This window comes from Zonotrichia leucophrys, unplaced genomic scaffold, assembly GCF_028769735.1.
Source record: "Zonotrichia leucophrys gambelii isolate GWCS_2022_RI unplaced genomic scaffold, RI_Zleu_2.0 Scaffold_44_408678, whole genome shotgun sequence".
NCBI classification, from domain to species: domain Eukaryota; kingdom Metazoa; phylum Chordata; class Aves; order Passeriformes; family Passerellidae; genus Zonotrichia; species Zonotrichia leucophrys.
This window is the reverse complement of record NW_026992249.1, coordinates 146,846-167,706: the sequence shown is the minus strand read 5'-3', so window position 1 is coordinate 167,706 and position 20,861 is coordinate 146,846. Positions and strand designations below refer to the sequence as shown.

At 43.4% G+C, this 20,861-nt stretch overlaps 1 protein-coding gene across 6 annotated transcripts in view; it reads left to right on the top strand.

Moving 5' to 3' along the window:
• Positions 1-20,062, top strand: part of LOC135460424 (ubiquitin-associated protein 2-like) — a 211,888-nt gene extending 191,826 nt beyond the window's left edge. For all 6 annotated transcript variants that reach the window (XM_064737240.1, XM_064737241.1, XM_064737239.1 and 3 more), the window contains 7 exons: positions 11,370-11,448; positions 12,892-13,106; positions 15,529-15,628; positions 15,712-15,819; positions 17,268-17,335; positions 18,048-18,236; positions 19,721-20,062. In XM_064737240.1, coding sequence (XP_064593310.1) covers positions 11,370-11,448; positions 12,892-13,106; positions 15,529-15,628; positions 15,712-15,819; positions 17,268-17,335; positions 18,048-18,236; positions 19,721-19,813 — 852 coding nt within the window. In that variant the 3' untranslated portion in view covers positions 19,814-20,062. The remainder of the gene's footprint in view (positions 1-11,369; positions 11,449-12,891; positions 13,107-15,528; positions 15,629-15,711; positions 15,820-17,267; positions 17,336-18,047; positions 18,237-19,720) is intronic.
• The last annotated feature ends 799 nt before the right edge of the window (positions 20,063-20,861 follow it).

Here is a 20,861-nt window from a genome sequence, read left to right as displayed (position 1 = left end):
TGGCTAGTCCTGGCGTTGGGACCACTCCCTGCTCAGGGCGAGAGGGGCTCCGCATCTCTGCAGGCTCAGCCATCGGCTCCTCATGTCCAGACATCATTTTAGTCTCTCAATTCTTATTTGGCTCGTTGTTTTTGGGGTTTTCTCGTTGCATTTCGAGTCGTGGTCCCACAAAGCATTCTGGACTTTGGAGTCACTTTGCATAACCCCCCCCACCCTCTCAGGTGTCTTCCCTATGTTGTAAGAGAGCACAGCCTCAGGGGAAGGGTCCACCGCACCCAGCCAGGCTTTTTACTAATACAAAAGAAGAGATAAGCCTCAATGACCCGGTATTACAATAACAAAGCACTAAGTATCCTGGCAGAGACCGACTGATGGCGTCCCTGCAACTCCCTCCCACAAAAAAAACATTAACTGAATTTTTGTTCATAACACCTTTAAAGTTTGAGCCTGCTTTGTTCTCCTGTTAATTCCTATCTTGCAGCAGAAAATGAGTAATTCTAGTGGGTGCATTGGCATTTGGCCAGCACTCAACCCACCACATTATTTGGTGCATTGGCCAGGAAACAAAAAATTGGTGAACCAAAACCGCTACATGAAATTGGTGTTTCCGCCCAGTTTCGAACTGAAACAGCCACAGAGGGTGAAGGAGCAGCTGATGCTGGTAGCGAGTGAGCAGTTTCCTTCATGTGGAATGCTGTTCTGGCCTGTCTGTATTGGTTGGTTTGAGCCATGTTGGGTGGTAGTGTTTGGGGGGCATATCTTTTGGTTTGCTAATGATGTGTTGGGGTGAGAAAGGCCTAGGCCAATGTACTTTATGTAGTTAGGCAGGTACCCTGACCACTGGTGTGACCACAGGCAGAAGCATCCTGGGCCAGTTGTTGTTGTAGGAGAACAATGAGTACTGCATGTCCTATGCTTTTTTTTGGCTTTTTGGTGGTTCTTGGGTGGGTTTGGTAGCACTGAGGTGCTGTTTCTTGTCCAAATCTCCCCAGGCCTTGGTGAGCCCCTTCCTTGCCTCTTTCAGGTGCACTTTGTCCATGCCACCCTGCTAGGCCACAAGCAGTGCTGTAGCGTTGCTGAATGATTGTGATGGGGTGGTGGAGATGGGCTTTCATATCTTGGCAGTGGGAGACAGTTTGGAAGGGAGAGGGGTAGTGGTGGAAGAGGAGGAGTATGTAGGGCAGGCAGCATGTTGTTTGGGCAAGTGTGTGCTTGAGGGTCCAGCATCAGTGGGAGATGTCTGTGGACTTGGAGGGATATGGTGGGTCCCTGAGAGTGGCCTGCTGTCCAGAGCCTTCAACCAGGGCAGGAGGCATCAGTGGAATGGGCTGCAGGAGGGAGGCTTATCCCTGCTTGCCTGTGGAGATCCTGTCTTTGCCCTTCATGCATATGTATTATGGCCTTCTTCTCTTTAGAGCACAGCAATTTTCTCCAGTGCATGGACTGTGTCACAGACTGGCCCCAGCCTCACCATGGTCATGCCTGTTTCCCTGTTGGCACAGGCACCTGACTGGAAAAGGTATGAGCAGTGCTGAGCAATCCCAGCCCTTGCTGCTGTTGCCTCCACTCAATCTGTGGCTGCTGATGTTGGCTCGAGATGGGCATTTGATGCAGGTGTGCTTGGTGGGGGACAGGAGCTGGTTGACTCTTCATCTGCCACATGAGTGTGTCCACATGTTCAGAGCAGACGCAAACTTTGAGTTGGACATGGTCCCAGAGGCAGGTGCAGATGAAGTCCTGGATGAGCCTGAAGTATTTGTTGATACTGAATGGCAGGTTGTAAGGCCCTTGGCCTTCAAAGAGCATGCCATTGCCTGGCATGCATTGCTCCAGGTGGTGGATGTAATTCTGGAGGTTGTCGAGGTCCTGCCATGCCTGGGTATCCCAGTGTTGGGGAGTGCTGGGACTGCTGAAGATGTACAAGAGGTGCTGGAGGATGTGAGGGGCAGTGGCAACAGCTTGCTGTGGGTGGTTGATGTGGAGGAGGATGTTGAAGGCAAATGGCACATGCTGGTGGTGGCAGTGCTGTGGTGGGCTGGGAGCTGTCCTGGGGGAAGTTGATGTCACAGGGATGCAGGTGGCAGCAAGCAAGGGCTGTGGCAAAAGCCAGCAGGAGGAGTAGGAGCACCAGGGCACCATGCTGCAGGCAGGGCTGTGGGTGCTGCATGGCAGGAGTCTGGTCAGGCTTGGTGGTGGGTGAGAGTAAATGCTGTGCTTGGATTGCTTCTGGGCAGCCAACTTTAGATATTTCTGTGGCCTTTCTTTTATCATCATCTAGACAGCATTTCTGTTTAAATTTTCAGTTTTACTTTCTGTTTACTTTCTTCTGAGGGCTGCTGTTGAAGTGTGGGGAAAACCTGGCTCCTGTGTGTTGCTTTAAGAGTATGGATTTAACTTTTGCCTGACAGAGCATCTTCAAGGACTCACTGAGGCAGTTTCACAAAGTCCAGTATAGATAGTTTATTGAGGGGACAGATTCAGAATTGCCGTTGATAAATGCTCTTGCTGTGTTAATGCTAAATATCCTAAGGCTAGCCAATGATTAATTAAGCTAAGAATCCACAGTTCACTATGCTTAACTTCACATTTAATTAAGCTTACTTTCATCTGGGTGTCATCTGCTAAGTGCAATTTCTTACTGAAAGAGGCATCTCTGCTAAGGAAGAAAGGAAAATGAGTCAGAACTGTCAATCTGCCCAGCAATCAGTGACGTGTCGCCTCTTAAGGAGGTGTTTCTCCTCTCCACCAAGTGTTTGCAAAGGACCAGATTTATAATTTTGAGGAGATGAGACTAGGTCATAATTTATAAACTTCTAACAAGACTTGCTATGTGTGGATAAGGGAGTATGAGGCTACTGTCTGATAGAGAGGCATGAGTGCTCTTCTGTGAGGCTTCTGTACTTGTTTTTCCAGCTTCATTGAGACATCAAGCTGAGGCCTTTGCTTCACCCCAGACATCATTCAGTTGTTAAGATAAGCATGCCCTTGCTCAAGCCAGGTGCAAGATAAGCAAGTGGCTCAGCTCAAGTTCTTGCTCAACTAGTCTCATCAATTCTCCACATTTTGAGGCAGCAAGCCTGACAGTTTTCTACACTGTGCTGTTATGGTTCAGTGGGTGATGAAAGCATGGTGGCAGAGGCTTTTGGGGTAGCTGTACTGGGGATGCATTTTAGGGTTTCCTTTTTGTCTCTTTTGTGAGTGGTCTTGCTTGGTTTTATTTTTAAATTTGTCAACCAACATCTATTTTTCTTCTTTCATACTCTTATTATTTGTATATATGAGTTAATGTACGCTGTCTTTTATTTCTTATTGACAAAAATGTTTGGTTTATTGGTCTTTTTTTTCCCCCTGTGAAATACGCCAATCACTTGTTTTAAAATTTTAAAAGTTTAATAGTAATAAAATGGTTATAAAAAATAGTAATACAAATTAGAGCAATAAGAATTTGGACTATCAGAGTTAGGACAATAAAGGACAATAAAAGCAAAGAATATAAATGTTCTGATGCTTTCTTTAAAAAAGCATGGCTCGATAACAAAGGATTAACCCTTAAAAGCAAATAGCCTGTTGCATATTCATATATCTCATACATGATGCATACATTCCTTTCAAACTAGGGATTTCTCTGGTTATTGTCAATTTCCCCCCCCTTCCTCTTGTAAATCATGGTCAGACTCCATGGAGTCTGCAAGGAGACTCGTTCTTCACGATAAGGAGGCAATAATTCTTTCTCTTTGAGATTTTAGTGTCTTGTTGCTGTTATCTCTGTGCGAAGAATTTCTTGATTATCTCATCTCTTTCTTCAGCTAGTTAAAAAGTATCTTACATAGCATAGTTTCTATTTTAACATTATGTTATAACTTAAAACTATATTTACCACACTACTTAAGAAAATTAATGCAGCATAACTTTCTACCATAACACATATAATATTAATTTTTATATTTGCGAAAAGCTAATCATAAAATACGCATTTTTCACAGCCCCCACCTTTCCCTATAACATCTACAACCTTGCTGATGGAAGAATGTTTCCTCTCTCTCTGCAAATATCTTGAAGAATGTTTTTGGGGTCATATGTCATTTTCCCCCAGTTTCTCCTCAGTGTGTTGATATTTATAAATAAATGCATAAATGTTGTGAAGGTTTTTCCATCAACTATGCATGCAATGGTTGTGGTTTCTAGATTTTTCAGTATTTTTATTGTGTTTTGAATTGGTTGTGGAAATTAGGCAACATTAGATGTATGGGAGGCAGGAACTGGTAGAAATAATTGTCTTTGACATGCTGGTCTGTTTACACCTTAAAAGTGAAAGTGGGCTGAGTCCCAACTGCAAGTCATCACTGCTTCCTGGGAAGCTTTTAGTAGAGAGAGGTAGTGGTGGCTGCTGATGTAGTGAGTTTGGGGAGGAGTATGTGTATGCCTTTTAAAATTTAATTCAATTTCTTAATGCCTGTGTTCATGCTGTAAATTCTCACTGTGTTGTGTTTTGGGAGTTTTTTTTGTTTTGTTTGTTTTAATTTTGGTGTATATTACATTGGGATATGCTGTCTTTTCTGTTAGTCTGTTGCAGGCTGCCTGTGTAGTAGAGATCTTATAAATGCCTTAGCTGGTGTGCGTGCTACCTTGTGAGCTGCTTGGTGGAACTTACTTCTATTACATCAAAACACATTGATTTTCAGTCCTTTTCTGTCTTGCATTTTGAGTCTATTCCTGATATGTCAGTTTTGACTTTAGGCACCTTCTTCTGCATGCCTTCTGTAGGTCAGGAAATACCCATGTTGTTTGATGAGCAGAGTATCTCTTCTGATGTTTTCCTATGGGTGGGAATGAAATGTAAACATAACTGGTTTGCACTCGTAATTTCTAATGGTTTTTTTTTTGGAATGTGTGTATGCACAGGTGTGTGGGATAGGGATATTCAGTGCTGATGTGGTTTTCCTGTCGTGGTTTAATGCCAGCCAGGCACCAAGCCCCAAGCAGTCACTCACTCACTCCCCCACCAGAGGGATCAGGGTGAGAATCAGAAGAGTAAAACCTTGAAAGCTTGTGGGCTGAGATACAGATAGTTTAATAGGAAAATCAAAAGCTGTACACACAAACAAAGCAAAACAAGGAAGTAATTCACTGCTTTCCATGGGCAGGCAGGTGTTCAGCCACCTTCAAGAAAGCAGGGCTCCATCACATGTAAATGGGGACTTGGAGAAACAAACTCCATCACTCCAAATGTATTCCCTCCCCTCCTTCTTCCTCAAGCTTTATATGCTGAGCATGATGTCTCATGGTCTGGAATATCCCTCCAGTCAGTTGGGGTCACCTGTCCCAGCTGTGTCTCCTACCAACCTCCCACTCACCCCCAGCCTCCTCCCCAGCATGGCCGTACCAGGAGCAGAAAAGGCCTTGACTCTGTGTAAGCTCAGCAATAAGAAAAACATCTCTATATTGTGACCGTGTTTTTTTCTGAAAAATCCTTTAACCAGGATTTCTTCTCCTGGGAAGATTAGAAGCCTCAGCTTCTCCATGTTTTGCTGCTCTGGAAGGTGGTCTGGAGATTGTTTATCCAAACATGTGATTTGTTTTAACTTAATGACCAATCACCATCAGCTGTGTCAGACTCTGAGGAGTCAGTCACGACCTTTCATTATCATTCTTTTTGAGCCATCTGATGTATCCTTTTTTTTTAGTATAGTTTTATTATAGCAATAATATAATATAATATAATATAATATAATATAATATAATATAATATAATATAATATAATATAATATAATATAATATAATATAATATAATATAATATAATATAATATAATATAATATATATCAGCCTTCTGAGAACATGGGGTCAGATTCTCATCTCTTCCCTCGTCCTGGGGACCCTCACAAAGACCACACTATATTATCAACCCTGTGTTCAGCACAAATCCAAAGCATAGCACCATACCAGCCACTGGGAAGAAAATTAACTCTACCCTGGCTAAAACCAGCACATCCTCTACCTGAGGGGCAGTGGTAATAATTGCAATCCTTAGATCCTGTTCTCATGTGGATTTGGTTTTATTTTTTCTGATTTATATAGGGGAAAAATGCTACTGTGTCAGTTCCAGTTCATGTCCAATGAATCCTGTTCAGATCTCTTTTCCAAATCTGCTTTTTGCGTTATGATGTTCCTTAGAATGAGATGGGAGTGCTGCTTTTGAGTAACCTGCAAAGATTTTTAATATGAATTTGGTTGTTTTGCTAAGTGATTCATGCTGGAGGGGCTGAGATGGAATCAACTGGGAAGGAAAGGAGGATGAAATATAACACAGTTTCAAATTACAGAAAACACATGCAATACTAAATCCTTGCCAGATGGTTTCATGTTCAGTGATGGAGGACTGGGTTTAGGAGATGGGAGGGATGGGCAGAAATGCAGCAAGGCAGAAGGTGCTGGGGAATTTGTAGAGAGGAGTATGAAGGAGGAGGATGCTTTTCCAATGTTGAAGACTGTGAAAATGGATACGTAAATGGTTAAAGCATTAACTCTTTGTGCTGGTTTGAAGGCAAGCCAGCAGGAGGAATTAACTCCACGCAAATATGTTGCAAGAGATTCCAAATCAGAACTACAATTTAATAGGACAATTACAAAAATGGCAATACTACAGGAACATTGACTTAAACCAACAAAGTCAGAATATAGCCAGACACCCTGTTGGTTAGGGTAGTGGTAGCAGTCCCATTAGAGTGATGGATGTGTCCTTGTCCAAGCAATGATCCTGTAGAAAGGTCTGGTCCTTCTTTGGAGGTCCAGTGGTTGTATCATGCTGTCCCAAGTCCCAGATTACATACAGGTAGGAATGTTTGGTTCCTCCCTCAGGGCAGGGAATTTCACAATGGGATGATGTAATTCTATAAGTCATGCTGGTGAGTCCTTGATGTCCCATTAGCAGGGATGCCCCCCCCCCCCCTTTAGGCTGTGTGCATTGGGCAGCTGTTGCAAACAAGCGACTATTAACAGCTCATCAGAAGGTGATATAGGTGGTGAAAGAATACATACCCGGCATTGTAATGCAAGATACTCGATGGATTAGAGGCGGTGGGGAGAAAACCATGAGAATTAGGAGGAAAATTACTTAGTAGAGTACCAGCCTCATATGTGGAGTTCACCCAGAAAGGGAAGGGCAGATTTTTCTCTTTTTGTCCCAAACTGAAGACAAAATATTGCTTTGGTTTTGCTGGCATGTCCTGTCTAAGTAAGAGCTTTCTAGGGTGAGAATTTTCTTACCTTCCTGTAGAAGAATGACCTAGGGCAGTGGTCTCCACCTTTTTTGATTGCACCACCTCATCAGCAAAAAAAATTGTGAGCACTCCCAATATATTTTTTATTTATAAATTATATATGTATACTATTGTACTAATATGTATGTCATAAAACATACATGAAAATAAAAAAGAATGAAAATAAAAAAAAGGATGAGAACAATTTTTTTTTCATGCTCTATTTTAATTTTTTAAAATTGTATTTATTAATTATACCAGAACCAATTTCTTCATGCACCCCAGTGGATTGTCTTGTGCACCTCACTTCAGAGACTACTGATCTGAGTTCTCTTGTAACATAGTTTAAGTAAATTTTCCAATCATCAGGTGGTAACTTGTGAAAAATGCATATTTTATTATTGGCTTTTTGCAAATATTAAAATGAATATTATATGTGTTACGTTAGAAAGTTATGCTGTATTAATTTTTTTTAAGTAGTGTATTAAATATAGTTTTAGGCTATAACATAATGTTAAAGTAGAAACTATGTATGTTGGATATTTTTTTAAAGAAAGGAATGAGGTACTTGCACCAGATAGCAGCCACAGGACACCTAAATCTTTCAGAGAAAAAGAATTTATTGCTCCATTATCAGAAGAAACTAACTTCTTCCCACCTTGCTCAGCCCTGAAGATGCCGTCAGGATTAAGAGAAAGAAGTTGACACTGACCAGACAGAATCCTTTGTTTGAATGGAATTTATGCATCATATATGAGATGTATGACTATGCAACGGGCTATTGTTTTTAGGGGTTAATCCTCTGTTAATGTGTGTCCTTTTTTGGGCTTATTTTGCCCAGAAAAAGGTACCCAGACTGTCCGTAACTCTTTGCTTTTATTGTCTCATATTGTCCTCAATCCTAATTGTCCAAATTTTCATTACTCTAATTATATTACTATTATTATAACCATTTTATTACAATTAAACTTTTAAAAATGAGTGATTGGTGTTTTTCACATAACTCTTTTTCAACAGTTTTTAAAATAATTGTACTGTTTTCCTAGCTGATGTTTTTTACTTTTAGAAAACAGAGCATGTTAAAACCTTTAGACTCCTTAGACTACATCCACATTGTGATTATGGTCCTGGCTTCAACCTAGGTCTTTGACCTGTGATGGTCTGTTGCTTCTCCAGACAGTCTCGCTGGAATATGACAGCTCAGAGCTGCAGGTTGGGAGGGGTAAACATTTAGTCATTGCCCTTAATTTACTATTAAGTGTTTGTCTATGATATTAAAAAAGTCTGTAAAAGAGGTTTATTTTGAAGTTGAGGATACAGGTAAACCTTCAGCTATGCTGTACATGATAAGGTCAGTTTCTGCCCAAACTTCCTTTAGTTCTTTTAAAAATTTCTTATGCCTATAAGAAATATATGGGTTATTGTTGGAGAATTTTGCTCAGACATGGCTTGAAGGAAAAAAGGCCATGAAAATACACAGCTGATGGAAAAGTAAAAGGCAGCTGTAAGCAGCAGTTCCCAAGCCTGTTTCCGTAAATAATAAGGTTCTCAGGCACATTTTTATAAACAGCAGGGTTCTCAGGCAGTTTTCTCATAACAGGTGACTATCTTTGGCTGTTTTGGGAAAGTAAAAGTAAGTTTTGAGAACCACTCATATCAGGGTGAGAACACAAATCTTGGTTTCAATAACAAACCACAGGAATTGAAAACAAAAGGAGGGGTTAATGTGTAATCTGTGACCAATGATGAGCTCGGGTTTTGCAATATGTATGAGCTTAATTACCACTGTTATAAAAAGTGACTGATTGAATCAATAAACGGGAGTTCGATGCTGATCAATTAAGATGGGTCGTCTCCCTTCACTTCATCAAATGGTGAACCAACCGATGTGATACTGCAACGCACCACGGAGGAGTGAAAACCGGGTCAGGTCCTAAGCAGCGGGACGGCAGTAAACGCGATAAAAGGGATAAAAAAGAAGCTGATACACGTTGTGCCTCAGGTGATCATAAAGGCGAGCCTGACTGATACGTGCTGCACGGACCTTGAAGAGGCTGCAACCAGCGCTGGCAAATTAGGTATGAAAAGGCAAGCAGCATATTTACAAAAACGGCAGGTTAAGGGGGTGGATTGGCAAAAGGATTTAACAGGACTTTGGATTTACGGCTATGCTAGAGGGATTTTCCTTAACCCCCATACGGTTTACGAGTTAACGGAATGGCGTAAATTCGGTGATTTATTATGGGAGGCTGCTTTAGAGAGTGATAAAACTGCCAAGAAGCTAAGCAAGCCATGGCGGGTGACGTACAGTGCACTGTTTCTGCATGTCTCTGAGTGCAAGCCAGCAGCCGCGGCTCAGGGCGCTTGCGGGGCTGTGCCGCTCCGAACTCGGCATGGATGCTGCGCCATGCAGAGCAGCCGCGGCGAGCGACCACCTGAAATGCTGCGCTGTAGTGGCGGTAGCGGAGGCAGCAGCGGGGAGAGCCGAGCCGCCAGGGGAGCCGAGCCACGCCGCCGCGGCGAGAGCGGAGCCGCCGCGGGGGGAGAGTGGAGCCGCCGCGGGGGGAGCGACCGCAGCTACCGCGGGGGTTTCGCCCGCTCCGACACATGCACCGTGGGACTGGAGCACTTTTTCCAGCGGGAGCACTTCTCCCTCCACCCCGCAGCCGGCAAAAGCTACAGTTTGAGACCTAACAACCGTAATAGTTGTGACTTTTGTCAGCAATTGAGAGGCCAGTGATGGTGGACAGACGACACCAAGGCCTATCAGGACGTTTCCCACCTAAGTCAAAGGGACTTTTGTTCTTCCTAGCAGAGACTGTGAAACAGGAATCAGCAGTGAATGCGTGGGTCAAATTTCGACCGATTTTGGCTCAACATTGGTTATGCTGTCTTAAAATCACCTGTATTAACAGACTTTAGAACATCAGAAGCCCGGATAGCTCAGTTGGTAGAACATCAGACTCCAAAACTGTATTTTGAAAAATTTAAAAATGTTAAAGATGTTGGAGTGATTGTATGAGTGAGATGTTATGAGTGTGCTTTTTGGTATAAAAATGCTATAGCAAACATGTGAAAAAAGTTGTTTTAGCTTAGTATTTTAGAATCAGGCCTGTAAGTAAGTTATAGTAAATGCTATTTTTATTTTTATAGTAAGTTTTATTAGTTGTTTAGTAGTTTAAGTTAAATTATCTATTAAGTGCCATTAAATATTAAATACTGTTGAGGTTAAGTTTTGTTAAGTTTTCTGTTAAGATAAAATTATATTAGGTTTAAGTTATGTAGAATTTAAAGTCAGTTAAGTTCTGCTAAGTTAAGTTCTGTTGATTTGAAAATAAGTCTGTTAAGTTTCAATATTTTAAGTGCTGTTAAGTTTGATTTATGCTAGGTGTTTATTTTATTATTTGCATTTGTTGGGACTACCTTATAGAGATACTAAGAGTGCTTATAATGCTTTTACTTATTTCGCTTTGTATTTTTGGTTGTATTTAGGATATGGTCAGTAGAATGATAGAGAAACCCGGCATACTAACCTCCTTGTGAAAAAAAGAAAAAAAAAAAGCGGGAATATGTTGGAGAATTTTGCTCAGACATGGCTTGAAGGAAAAAAGGCCATGAAAATACACAGCTGATGGAAAAGTAAAAGGCAGCTGTAAGCAGCAGTTCCCAAGCCTGTTTCCGTAAATAATAAGGTTCTCAGGCACATTTTTATAAACAGCAAGGTTCTCAGGCAGTTTTCTCATAACACGTGACTATCTTTGGCTGTTTTGGGAAAGTAAAAGTAAGTTTTGAGAACCACTCATATCAGGGTGAGAACACAAATCTTGGTTTCAATAACAAACCACAGGTATTGAAAACAAAAGGAGGGATTAATGTTTAAATCTGTGACCTATGATGAGCTCGGATTTTGCAATATGTATGAGCTTAATTACCACTGTTATAAAAAGTGACTGATTGAATCAATAAACGGGAGTTCGATGATGATCAATTAGGATGGGTCATCTCCCTTCACTTCGTCAGGTTATATTATAAAAAATATAAGGGTTCATAAGAGTTGTCCAGCTTAGTTATCATTTCAGCTATCAATAAATGATTATGTCTTTTTCTAAGGATTACTACGGAATTACATTTCCTGCTCCTGCAACCTTGACAGGCAGAGATGGAAGCCTTGCTAACAACCCCTTCTCAGGTGAGTATTAATTAAACATGAGGATGGTGAGTGAGATGTGCTGGTCATCCTGCTGTTGCTGAAAAAGCAGTCATTTGCCCCTTCTGTAGGTAGTTAAACCCATCAGGCCAAACTAGCCAAACAAAAGCAAGCATCTCTCTCTAAACACTGATGTTGATTTTTTTTTCTTTTTTTTTTTCTTTTTCTTCATGGTTTTGGTCGGTAATTCATATGTGACTCAGCGGTTCTTGAGAGTAAGTTGGATTCCCTTTGAGATTAAGTGCAAAATTGTTACAAATTTGAATGGTAGTGTCATCTACTGTCCTTCCCAAGTGCATATAGGTGCTTGAAAACTATTTCATAGCTTAATTATTCTTCTTGAAATTTGACTGGCTTGCTTTCCTATGTTACTGCTATTTTAATACTTGTATGTTCTCAGCAGGAGCTGTCTCTATCAGGCTCCCTCTCACCCTCTCCAAATCTAATGTACTTCATTCCCAAAAGCACCTGGTCTAAGAAGCCCTTGTTCATTCCTGCTCTTACTCTTCAGTTATTGTTGTGCAAAGACGACTCTAATGCTATCCAGGATTTTCAGACAGTGGTTTTCTTTCACTACAATCTGATTACAGCTTTAAACTGTAGCTATAGGTGTTATAATTCCTATAACGATGATTTTAAGTGTTGTCATACTTTTTGGTAACCAATATAAAGGAATATTAGTTGGGAATGAGATAGATATGAGTGATATATGTCACCTCCCTAAAAACAAGTGAGCATGGTGCTCTGTAGGCCACCAGAAAATGCAAGTGTTCGGGAGTTTTTCTGCTGCATAATCATTTCTCTTGGGAGTCTGCTTTTGGAGTAATAACCGAATTTCCTTTCCTACTTCTTAAAAAAGGTGAGCCATGATGCAAGTCTTGCTTTCCTGGCCTTGAGCTATTGTTTCCAGAACTTTGGTGGTGTGAGGAACCAGACGTTAACTCTAGTCATGCTTGGCAAATAAACAGTCTGACAAAAATATGCCTATCACTTCCTGTAAATCCTGACTTGGTTTCAGCCCATGAAGCTTGGCTAATCAGTTTAACCTCTAGGAGAGTCACATTTTAACCCAACAACTATCTGCTCTTTGGCTGTTTACCATAGTTTTGCTTTTAGCATGTTTTATTGCAATGATCTGATATAATGAATCTGCTCAGATTGTGTGAGATAGGTAAGTATTGGTATCTCCATTTTAACAATGGATTAGCCATGGCATGGAGTTCTCTGCCACTAACAAGCAATGTCCCTGTAGCAATCAGGAACAGAGACTGGGAGAGGGCTTCCCATGAACAACTGCAGGCTTTCAAATGTAGGATGTGTTCTCTTCTGTAGTTGTCTACTTGTATTCAGAGATTTTGAATCCTTTGAATTCTCCACTTCTGGTGTAGCATTGATAGCTTTTCTGATGAGTTTGTTCTTTTGCAGGTGACGTAACAAAATTTGGCCGTGGGGATTCTGCCTCCCCTGCTCCTGCTACTACGCTCACTCAGTCACAGCAGAACCAGACTCAGACTCACCATACAACTCAGCAGCCATTCCTCAATCCGACCCTGCCCCCAGGGTACAGCTACACTGGGTTACCTTATTATGCTGGTGTGCCCGGTGTTCCGAGTGCATTCCAATATGGGCCAACCATGTTTGTAAGTGAGATAGCCTAAACTGTAACCCTCCCTGTGTGCCTCTCTGGTGTTTGCTCTCTTCAGCCCAAACCTTCTACATCTTAGAATCACAGGATGGTTTGGGTTGAAAGGGACCTTAAAGATCATGTAGTTCCAATGCCTCTGTCATGAACAGGGACACCTTTCACTAGACCAGGTTTCTCCAAGCCCCTTCCAACCTGGTCTTGAACACCTCTAGGGATGGGGCAGCAACAACTTCTCTGGGCAACCTGTGCCAGTGTCTCACCACCCTCACTGGAAAAAACATATTCCTTATGTCCAATCTAAATCTACCCTCTTTCACTTTAAAGCCATTCTCCCATGTCCTGTCACTACAGATCCTGGTAAAAAAATGTTTCTGTGTCTTTCTTATAAGCTCCCTTTAAGTACTGAAAGGCCACAATAAGGTATTCCTGGAGCCTTCTCTTCTCCAGGCTTAACAGCCCCAACTCTCTGAGCCCTTCTTCAAAGGAGAGGTGCTCCAGTCTTCTGATCATTTTCATGGCCCTCCTCTAGACCTCTTCTAACAGGTCTTTCTTGTACTGGGGGCCCCAGAACTGGATATGGTACTCCAGGTGGAGTCTCATGGCAGCAGAACAGTCATCTTTCCCCGTCTGTAAGGGATCTCCAAAAACATGCAAGCATGAGAAAATAGCTGCAGTCTCTTCCTCAAGAAAATGGGAAATTTAAAAGGCCAGAGCTCATAGATTCCTGTGCAGGTTACTATAAATAGCAGACAGCTGCAGCTCTTGGACTTGGTGTTCCTGAAAGCCTGTAGCGCCCTCCAGATAGTCAAAGGGAGATCCAAAGCTGTCAGAGAGCCGAGAATGCCTAAGAAATCCTTTTGAGGATGGAGGAGACTGGATTAATTCAGAGAGCAGGGAGTCTCAGGAGGGAAAATGTTATTTGGGAAGAGGGATGCTCCAAGCAGAAGGGTAGATGACTCTATTTTAGGACCCTGTATGACTGTGTCTTATGAAACAGACTTGGACAGAAGTTGGTGTTTCATTTGATTCTGTGGGTGACAATTTGCTGTTTACAGTCAGTGTATGAAAGAGATTCAACAAGGCCAAGTACTGGGTCCTGCACTTGGTCACACCAAACCCCTGCAGTGCTACAGGCTGGGGCAGAGTGGCTGGAAAGTGGCCCAGCAGAAAAGGACCTAGGGGTGCTGGTCAACAGCCAGCTGAACTGATGCTGTTGAGTCAGGGACAGAATGAAAGACTCCAGTCTTCATAAGGTGAATCAGAAGGCCCATTTAATGAAAGTAGCGGGTCCTTTTATAATGCAACTCACTAAGCTGAGACTTGATTGGTCTCAAAGTAAAAACCTCTCACACTATTGGTGAACTATGAATAGCACACTCTGCAGAACCATATCTATAAACAACAGTTACAGAAAGAGAGATAATAATTGTTTTATTTTCTCTAATTTTCTCACAGCTTCCTAGGAAAATCCTGGGACAGCTATGTCTCTCTCTGTTCAGAGGATATGTGATTACCACACTGAACATGTGCCAGTGTGTGCACAGGTGGCCAAGAAGGCCAATGGCCTTATGGCCTGTATCAGCAATAGTGTGGCCAGCAGGACCAGGGCAGTGATCATTCCCCTGTACTGAGCACTGGTGAGACCACACCTCGAATCCTGTGTTGAATTCTTGGCTCGTCACTACAAGAAAGATATTGAGGTGGTGGTGTCCAGAGAAGGGCAACAGAGCTGGGGAAGGGTCTAGAGACTAAGTCCTATGAGGAGCTGCTGAGGGAGCTGGGGATGTTTAGCCTGTAGAAAAGGAGGCTCAGGGCAGACCTTCTCACTCTCTATAATTCCCTGACAGGAGAGTGCAGCCAGGTGGGGGTCAGGCTCTGCTCCCAGGGAACAAGGGTCAGGACAAGAGGAAATAGCCTCAAGCTGTGCCAGAGGAGGTTCAGGTTGGACATCAGGAAGAATTTCTTCACAGAAAGGGTGATTAAGCATTTGAATGGATTGCCCAGGGAGGTGGTGGAGTCATCATCCCTGGAAGTGTTCCAGAAATTATTGGACGGGGCACTTAGTGTCATAGTTTAGCTGACAAGGTGGTGTTCAGTTGAAGGTTAGACTTGATCTTAGCGGTCTTTTCCAACCTTAATGATTCTATTATTCTAAAGAAATACACAGCCTGTTTTGAGAGAGGGCTGTGATGTAATCGGGGGGCAGCTCTGGCAGAAAACTTGGAGCTTGCATAAAGCCACTACAGCAATTTACTTCTGGAAGCATGAATGCCATGTCCCATGTCAGCCCAGTGCTCCCAACTCCAGATTGAATTTCCCACAAGGTGAAGGTGCCTTCTCCACTAGATGGCAGAGGGACCTTGTGTTTTGTGTGCCATTCTCTGGTGAACAGTCTTTTGTTTCCTTCCTTTGTCCAGGTACCTCCAACATCTGCTAAACAGCATGGAGTCAACCTGAACACCACGTTGACTCCTTTTCAGCAAGGGAGTGGCTATGGGCAGCATGGCTATGGGGCAGGTATGCTTACCACTGTGCTTTTCACATGCATATCTGTAGAGCTGTTTGCTCACTGTAACACCTTGTCTTGTACACACTGGCAGGCTATGATGACTTAACACAGGGAACAGCAGCTGGAGATTACAGCAAAGGAGGCTACAGTGGGTCATCTCAAGCACAAAACAAATCTGCTGGCACTGGACCTGGGAAAGGTAACATGAAACATGAGGTTGCTTGAGTGGGATTTAGTAGGGCCAACTCCCAGTGCTGTGCAGTCAACACAGCAGCCAGCTCTAAACAGGGTCACGATCCAAGCTGTTTGTCCATCTCCCATATACAAAATGCTTTTTTAATGGCCCAAGTGTTCCTTCTAAACATCATGGCTGAACTTTGCATAAGGATTTGTGTGGCTGATGTGCAGCTTTGTCCACAATTATACATGGGAGAAATGGTAAGCTGTTTCCTCTGCTGAAGTTTTCTTTGCTGAAGAATATAGTGATCCTGCAACAGTGCTGTGTTTTTGAAGCCTAAGCAGTTGGATGCTGTTGCTGAAATTGTCCTCTGCCAAATGAAGACTAAATTGGATTTCTTGGCAGTCACTTGAGGTAGCCGTGTGTTAGGGTTGAACAGGGCAATTCACAGGTCTCTGGGCTGTTTGGCTTCTGTCTGTACACCCTGTAAGTCATCACTTTATTTTGTGCCTGAAAATGTTTCCTTTGTGACTGTAAAGGCTGAATAATTTATATAGCTCATATGAAAGCTTTATTCTGCTCATGCTGGTTAGACCTGAGAAGTGTATACTTAGCTGCTTAGCACAAACTAGTTCATCCTTGGACTTCAGAAAGTACCAAGCATTTGCTGTGTGTTTGAAATGCTGTGTTCAGCCAAGAGCTGATCACGCTCTCGCTCTCATCTGTAGAGGAGCAATACAAAAAGGAGCAATGTCCTTGGAAGGGAACAACCATAAAGCAGTGCACACCCTCTGAGCCCAGTCCTCTGATTCACTGGCCAAAGGAACAGCTAATTTTATTCTGAACCAAGTGAAATGATTAGAGACAGTCTTTATAAGACTGAATAAGTGGCTGATGTGAAAATCACCTTGCTGGTGAGTGTTCCTGAGCCTGATATGGCACCAGACTGTCTAGATGGAAGGCAGCCTGAATCAGTGATATTAATTTTCTCTGGGCAGAGGAACATTGCAGACCTCACCCTTCTGCAGGATGTAAAAGGACAAGGTTTCAAATGTGTAGCAGATGCTGAATCTCATTGCTCAGTGCAATCCTAGAGGAAAGCTGTCTTTTTGTGAGCTCAAATGAGTGTTTGATGCAGCAAACTGCTGCCTGGTGAAGTGCGTTTGAATCCAAGTGGTAACCACTGGGTTGTGAATGTGGGTGATTTATTCCAGTTGACTGTTTTCCTGCTTTGCAGTGGGAGTGAGGAACCGTAACCATTTCTTCTCTTCCCATGTCCAGTGCTGTGGGTCTGACAGCATGGAGAACCCCACTGGGTGGGCCAGCAGCAGCAGCAGGGTGTGGGGTGCAGTGGTTGCAGACAAAGGTGCATCCACTGAGGCTGTCAGAGGTGCTGGGAGCAAAGCATGGGGCTCATGCTAGGTGATGGTTGACTTTCCCATTGTTGGTGGCTGCTTTTTGTTTTCCAGGTGTTTCTGTGACCTCAAGTAACACGGGTGTGCCTGATATCAGTGGCTCAGTCTATAACAAGACTCAGGTGAGCAATGCTGGACTCTCCTCCCCTGTGCTCTTGAGGCCTGACCGATAGATCCCTTTGTGGAGGAGGTTGGGGTCATTCCCAAGCCACTTGGTTCTCCGAGTCAACAGGCTGTGGCATTTCTTATGCTGGCTGTTTGCTTTTGGAGAGGAGTCTCACTCTCTGTCCCACTGCTCCTGATGGCAGCTGTTGGCATAGGTGTGGGCACTCTACGCTGCCCATACTGCCCCACGTGTGCTGTGTCCTGGTTGCAAATGAAGTGTGATGGCACTAATATCTTTGGTCAAAATATCCCTCAAAGCAAGTGAGTCAAGAGGCTGGGTTGAGCTTTGGTCAGGGGGAAAAAAATCTTATTGCAAGTGGTTCTTCTGCTTTTGTAATTTCAGCCTGAGACCCCATAATGTGTGAAGGACTGATTTCAGGCAACTGCTGCCATCCCATGTCCCACTGAATAAAAAGAGGTCAGGGAAAAAAGGAGCATAGTAGCTGTGGAAATAAAAATGAAATGTTGGAGTAATTATTTCAGAAGAATGGATGACAAAAGGAGCTGAAGCTCATCTGCTGAAGTGCTTGCAGGTGTAGCTTGGCTTGCTCTGTGGGGGGTTGAGGAAAGTTTCAGGTGATGTGTGTTTGGGCCACTCTTGTTCATGTTTGGTCACCATGGGGCTGCTCACACCAGTCTCTGATGCTGTCCCCCTCGCCTCCTGTGCAGACATTTGACAAACAGGGATTCCATGCTGGCACACCACCTTCTTTTAGCCTACCCTCTGCTCTCGGATCAACTGGGCTGAACCCTGCTGCTGCCCCAGGTTATGCTCCAGCCCCATTTCTCCATATCCTCCCTGCACATCAGCAGCCTCATTCCCAGATGCTGCATCACCACCTTCAGCAAGATGGGCAGGTGAGTCAGCCCCTTCATCATCTTCAGTGTGCCTGAGGGCAGATTCCTAGCAAGGGCTTGGGGGTTTTTGCTTCCTTCTGGTTTTTGCTTTGCTCATTGGGAAAGGGCCTTGACAGCAATTGTAGACTGACAGACTCAATACTGTTGGCCATCTTGGGGAGGGAATCTCATGATGTTCAACAAGGGGAAATGCCAAGTCCTGCCCCTGGGGAGAAACAACCCCATGCACCAGTATATGCTGGGGGCCAAAGCAGCTTGGCAGAATAGGCCCTGGGCATCCTGGTGGACACCAAGTTAACCATGAGCCAGCACTATGCCCTTGCTGCAAAGGCATTCTGGGCTGCATTAGCAGGAGTGCTGCCAGAAGGTTAAGGGAGGTGATCCTTCCCCTCTGCTCAGCACCGGTGAGTCCCATGTCCAGTTCTGGGCTCCCTAGTACAAGACAAACATGGATGTATTGGAGAGTCCAACAAAGGGCCACAAGGATGATGAAAGGACTGGGTCATCTCTTATCCGTAAAGGCTGAGAGAGCTTGGACGGTTCCTCCTGGAGAGGAGAAGGCTCAGGGGAGATCTCATCAATATATGTATGTATATATATATATATAAGTACCTGAAGGGAAGGTGCAAAGAAGATGGAGCCAGGCTCTTTTCAGTGGTTCCCAGTGACAGGACCAGAGGCAATGGGTACAGGCTGAAACACAGGAGGTTCCTTCTGAACATCAGGAAACATTTTTTTATTGGGATGGTTACCAAGCATGGCACAGGTTTCCCAGGGAGGTTGTGGAGTCTCCATCCTTGGAGCTATCTGGACATAGGTCTGAACAACCCTGCTTGAGCAGAAGGATTGGGCAAGAAACCTTGAGAGGTCCCTGCCAGCCTCAGCCAGGCTGTGATTCTGTGAAGAGGCCATCCTGATGTGGGGCATGGAGAGATGGGCTGTGAGGTGTGAAGCCCAGGCAAGTGTTGATGTCCCCTGGCTGTGGCAGAAGAGCAAGATGTGAACACTTGTACTGTAATTCTGGCAGGGAAATCATCCCCTTGCAGGTTGAATGTTAATTCCAATTTCTGGTTTGGTTTTACCAGCCCATGTGTTTCCTTACTATAAATGTTGCCAAAAAAAACGTTCTGCCTTGGAATCAAGAAACAGGAAATTATTTCTGTTTCTTAATGTGTGTCGTCTTTGGCTGGTGTACTGCTTCTGTTCACCTTGGGAGAGTTCCTTTGTTGTCCCCAGTCCTGCTCCTCTTCTTCCTTGTCATTAAACCTGAATGGGAGGGAGTGGGATGGTGGTCCTTGCTCTTCTGTTTGATTTCTCTGTGACTGTCCTGGATTGCAGGATGTAGAGATGTTGCAGAGCAGAAACAGATCTGTCGGGGGGGGGGGGGGGGGGAGCATCACTGTGTTGGTGGAAGCTCCTCTGCTTATGTATGGACAGGCTTGTCTTCCTAGTAGTGTTGGTGCTCATGTCTCCTTTCTTTCTAGGGTGGATCTGGCCAACGCAATCAACCCAGCACCATGCAGCAAAAGTCTCAGGCTACCAAAACCTATGGTACTTCTCCATACTGGACAAACTAAATCCAAAACTGGGGAGGGGAGAGAGAATGAGAGGAGGCAAAAAAAAAAAAGAGAAAAATAAAAAGCTGACCCCCATTCCTAGAATTATTAGGAGAAATTACTGCTCAGCCAAACATCTGTGGGGGAGAACTGCAGCCAGGCAGCCATTCTCAGTGTGACTTGCCTGCTTCCTCTTGAAGTTGCTGTTGTATGTAATATATTTATATATGTATTTGTAAATGCAATAGAGGCTAAATGTTGTTTTCTGCATCTTGCAGCCTGTTTTATTTTCTTTGTAGGGAAACTTATTATGAATTTCCCATCTGCATCAGATAGATCATCCTTCCTTGGTTTTTTAAGCTTTATAACTCTGTCAAAAGACAAACTGTGCCTTTTTTTTTTTTTTTTTTTTTGAGCTGGAGCCCATTTATTTAATGCAATTCTAAATTCAGGCAAATAAGACCTGCTCCCCCCCCCCCCAAAAAAAAAAAGAAGTAGTCAAGATGTGTCCTGTTTATTTGATTTCTGCCCTCAGCCCTTCAATATAGCTGTTACTTGAAAGAGATAAAAAACAGACTGGGGTAAGGGAAAAAAAAGTTTTGTGGGTCCTTCCTCTTTCTTTCATGTCCTCATTCCTTCCTGCTGTGGAAGATGAACTCTCATGGGCAGTTTGTTCACTGTGGCCCTGAGCTGCACTCTCACCTTTTTATTTTTCACTTTTTTTAATAATAAAGGCCTTTTTTGTTTGGGGGGGGGGGAGGCTGTGGTTATGTGTTTTGGTATTGGGTTGGGGTTTTTCTGTTTCTCTAGGAAGAGACTTTGGATTGCTCAGTGGGTCCTGCAACTTGCTTTCTATCATTAGAGGCAAAAACTATGTAGCGGTTTCTTAAAGTATAAGCAGTGTCTTGTTCCTCTTTTTGCCTTGAGCCACCCTGCCCAGAAAAGACACAGCTACTTGATGGAAACTTCACCTGTCCCTCCCCACTTTTTTCTAAAACAATACCCTGGAGGCAACTCCTCGTCTTTCTTGTTTTACACCAGTGCAGTGAATGTTTTAGGAGTTTTATTT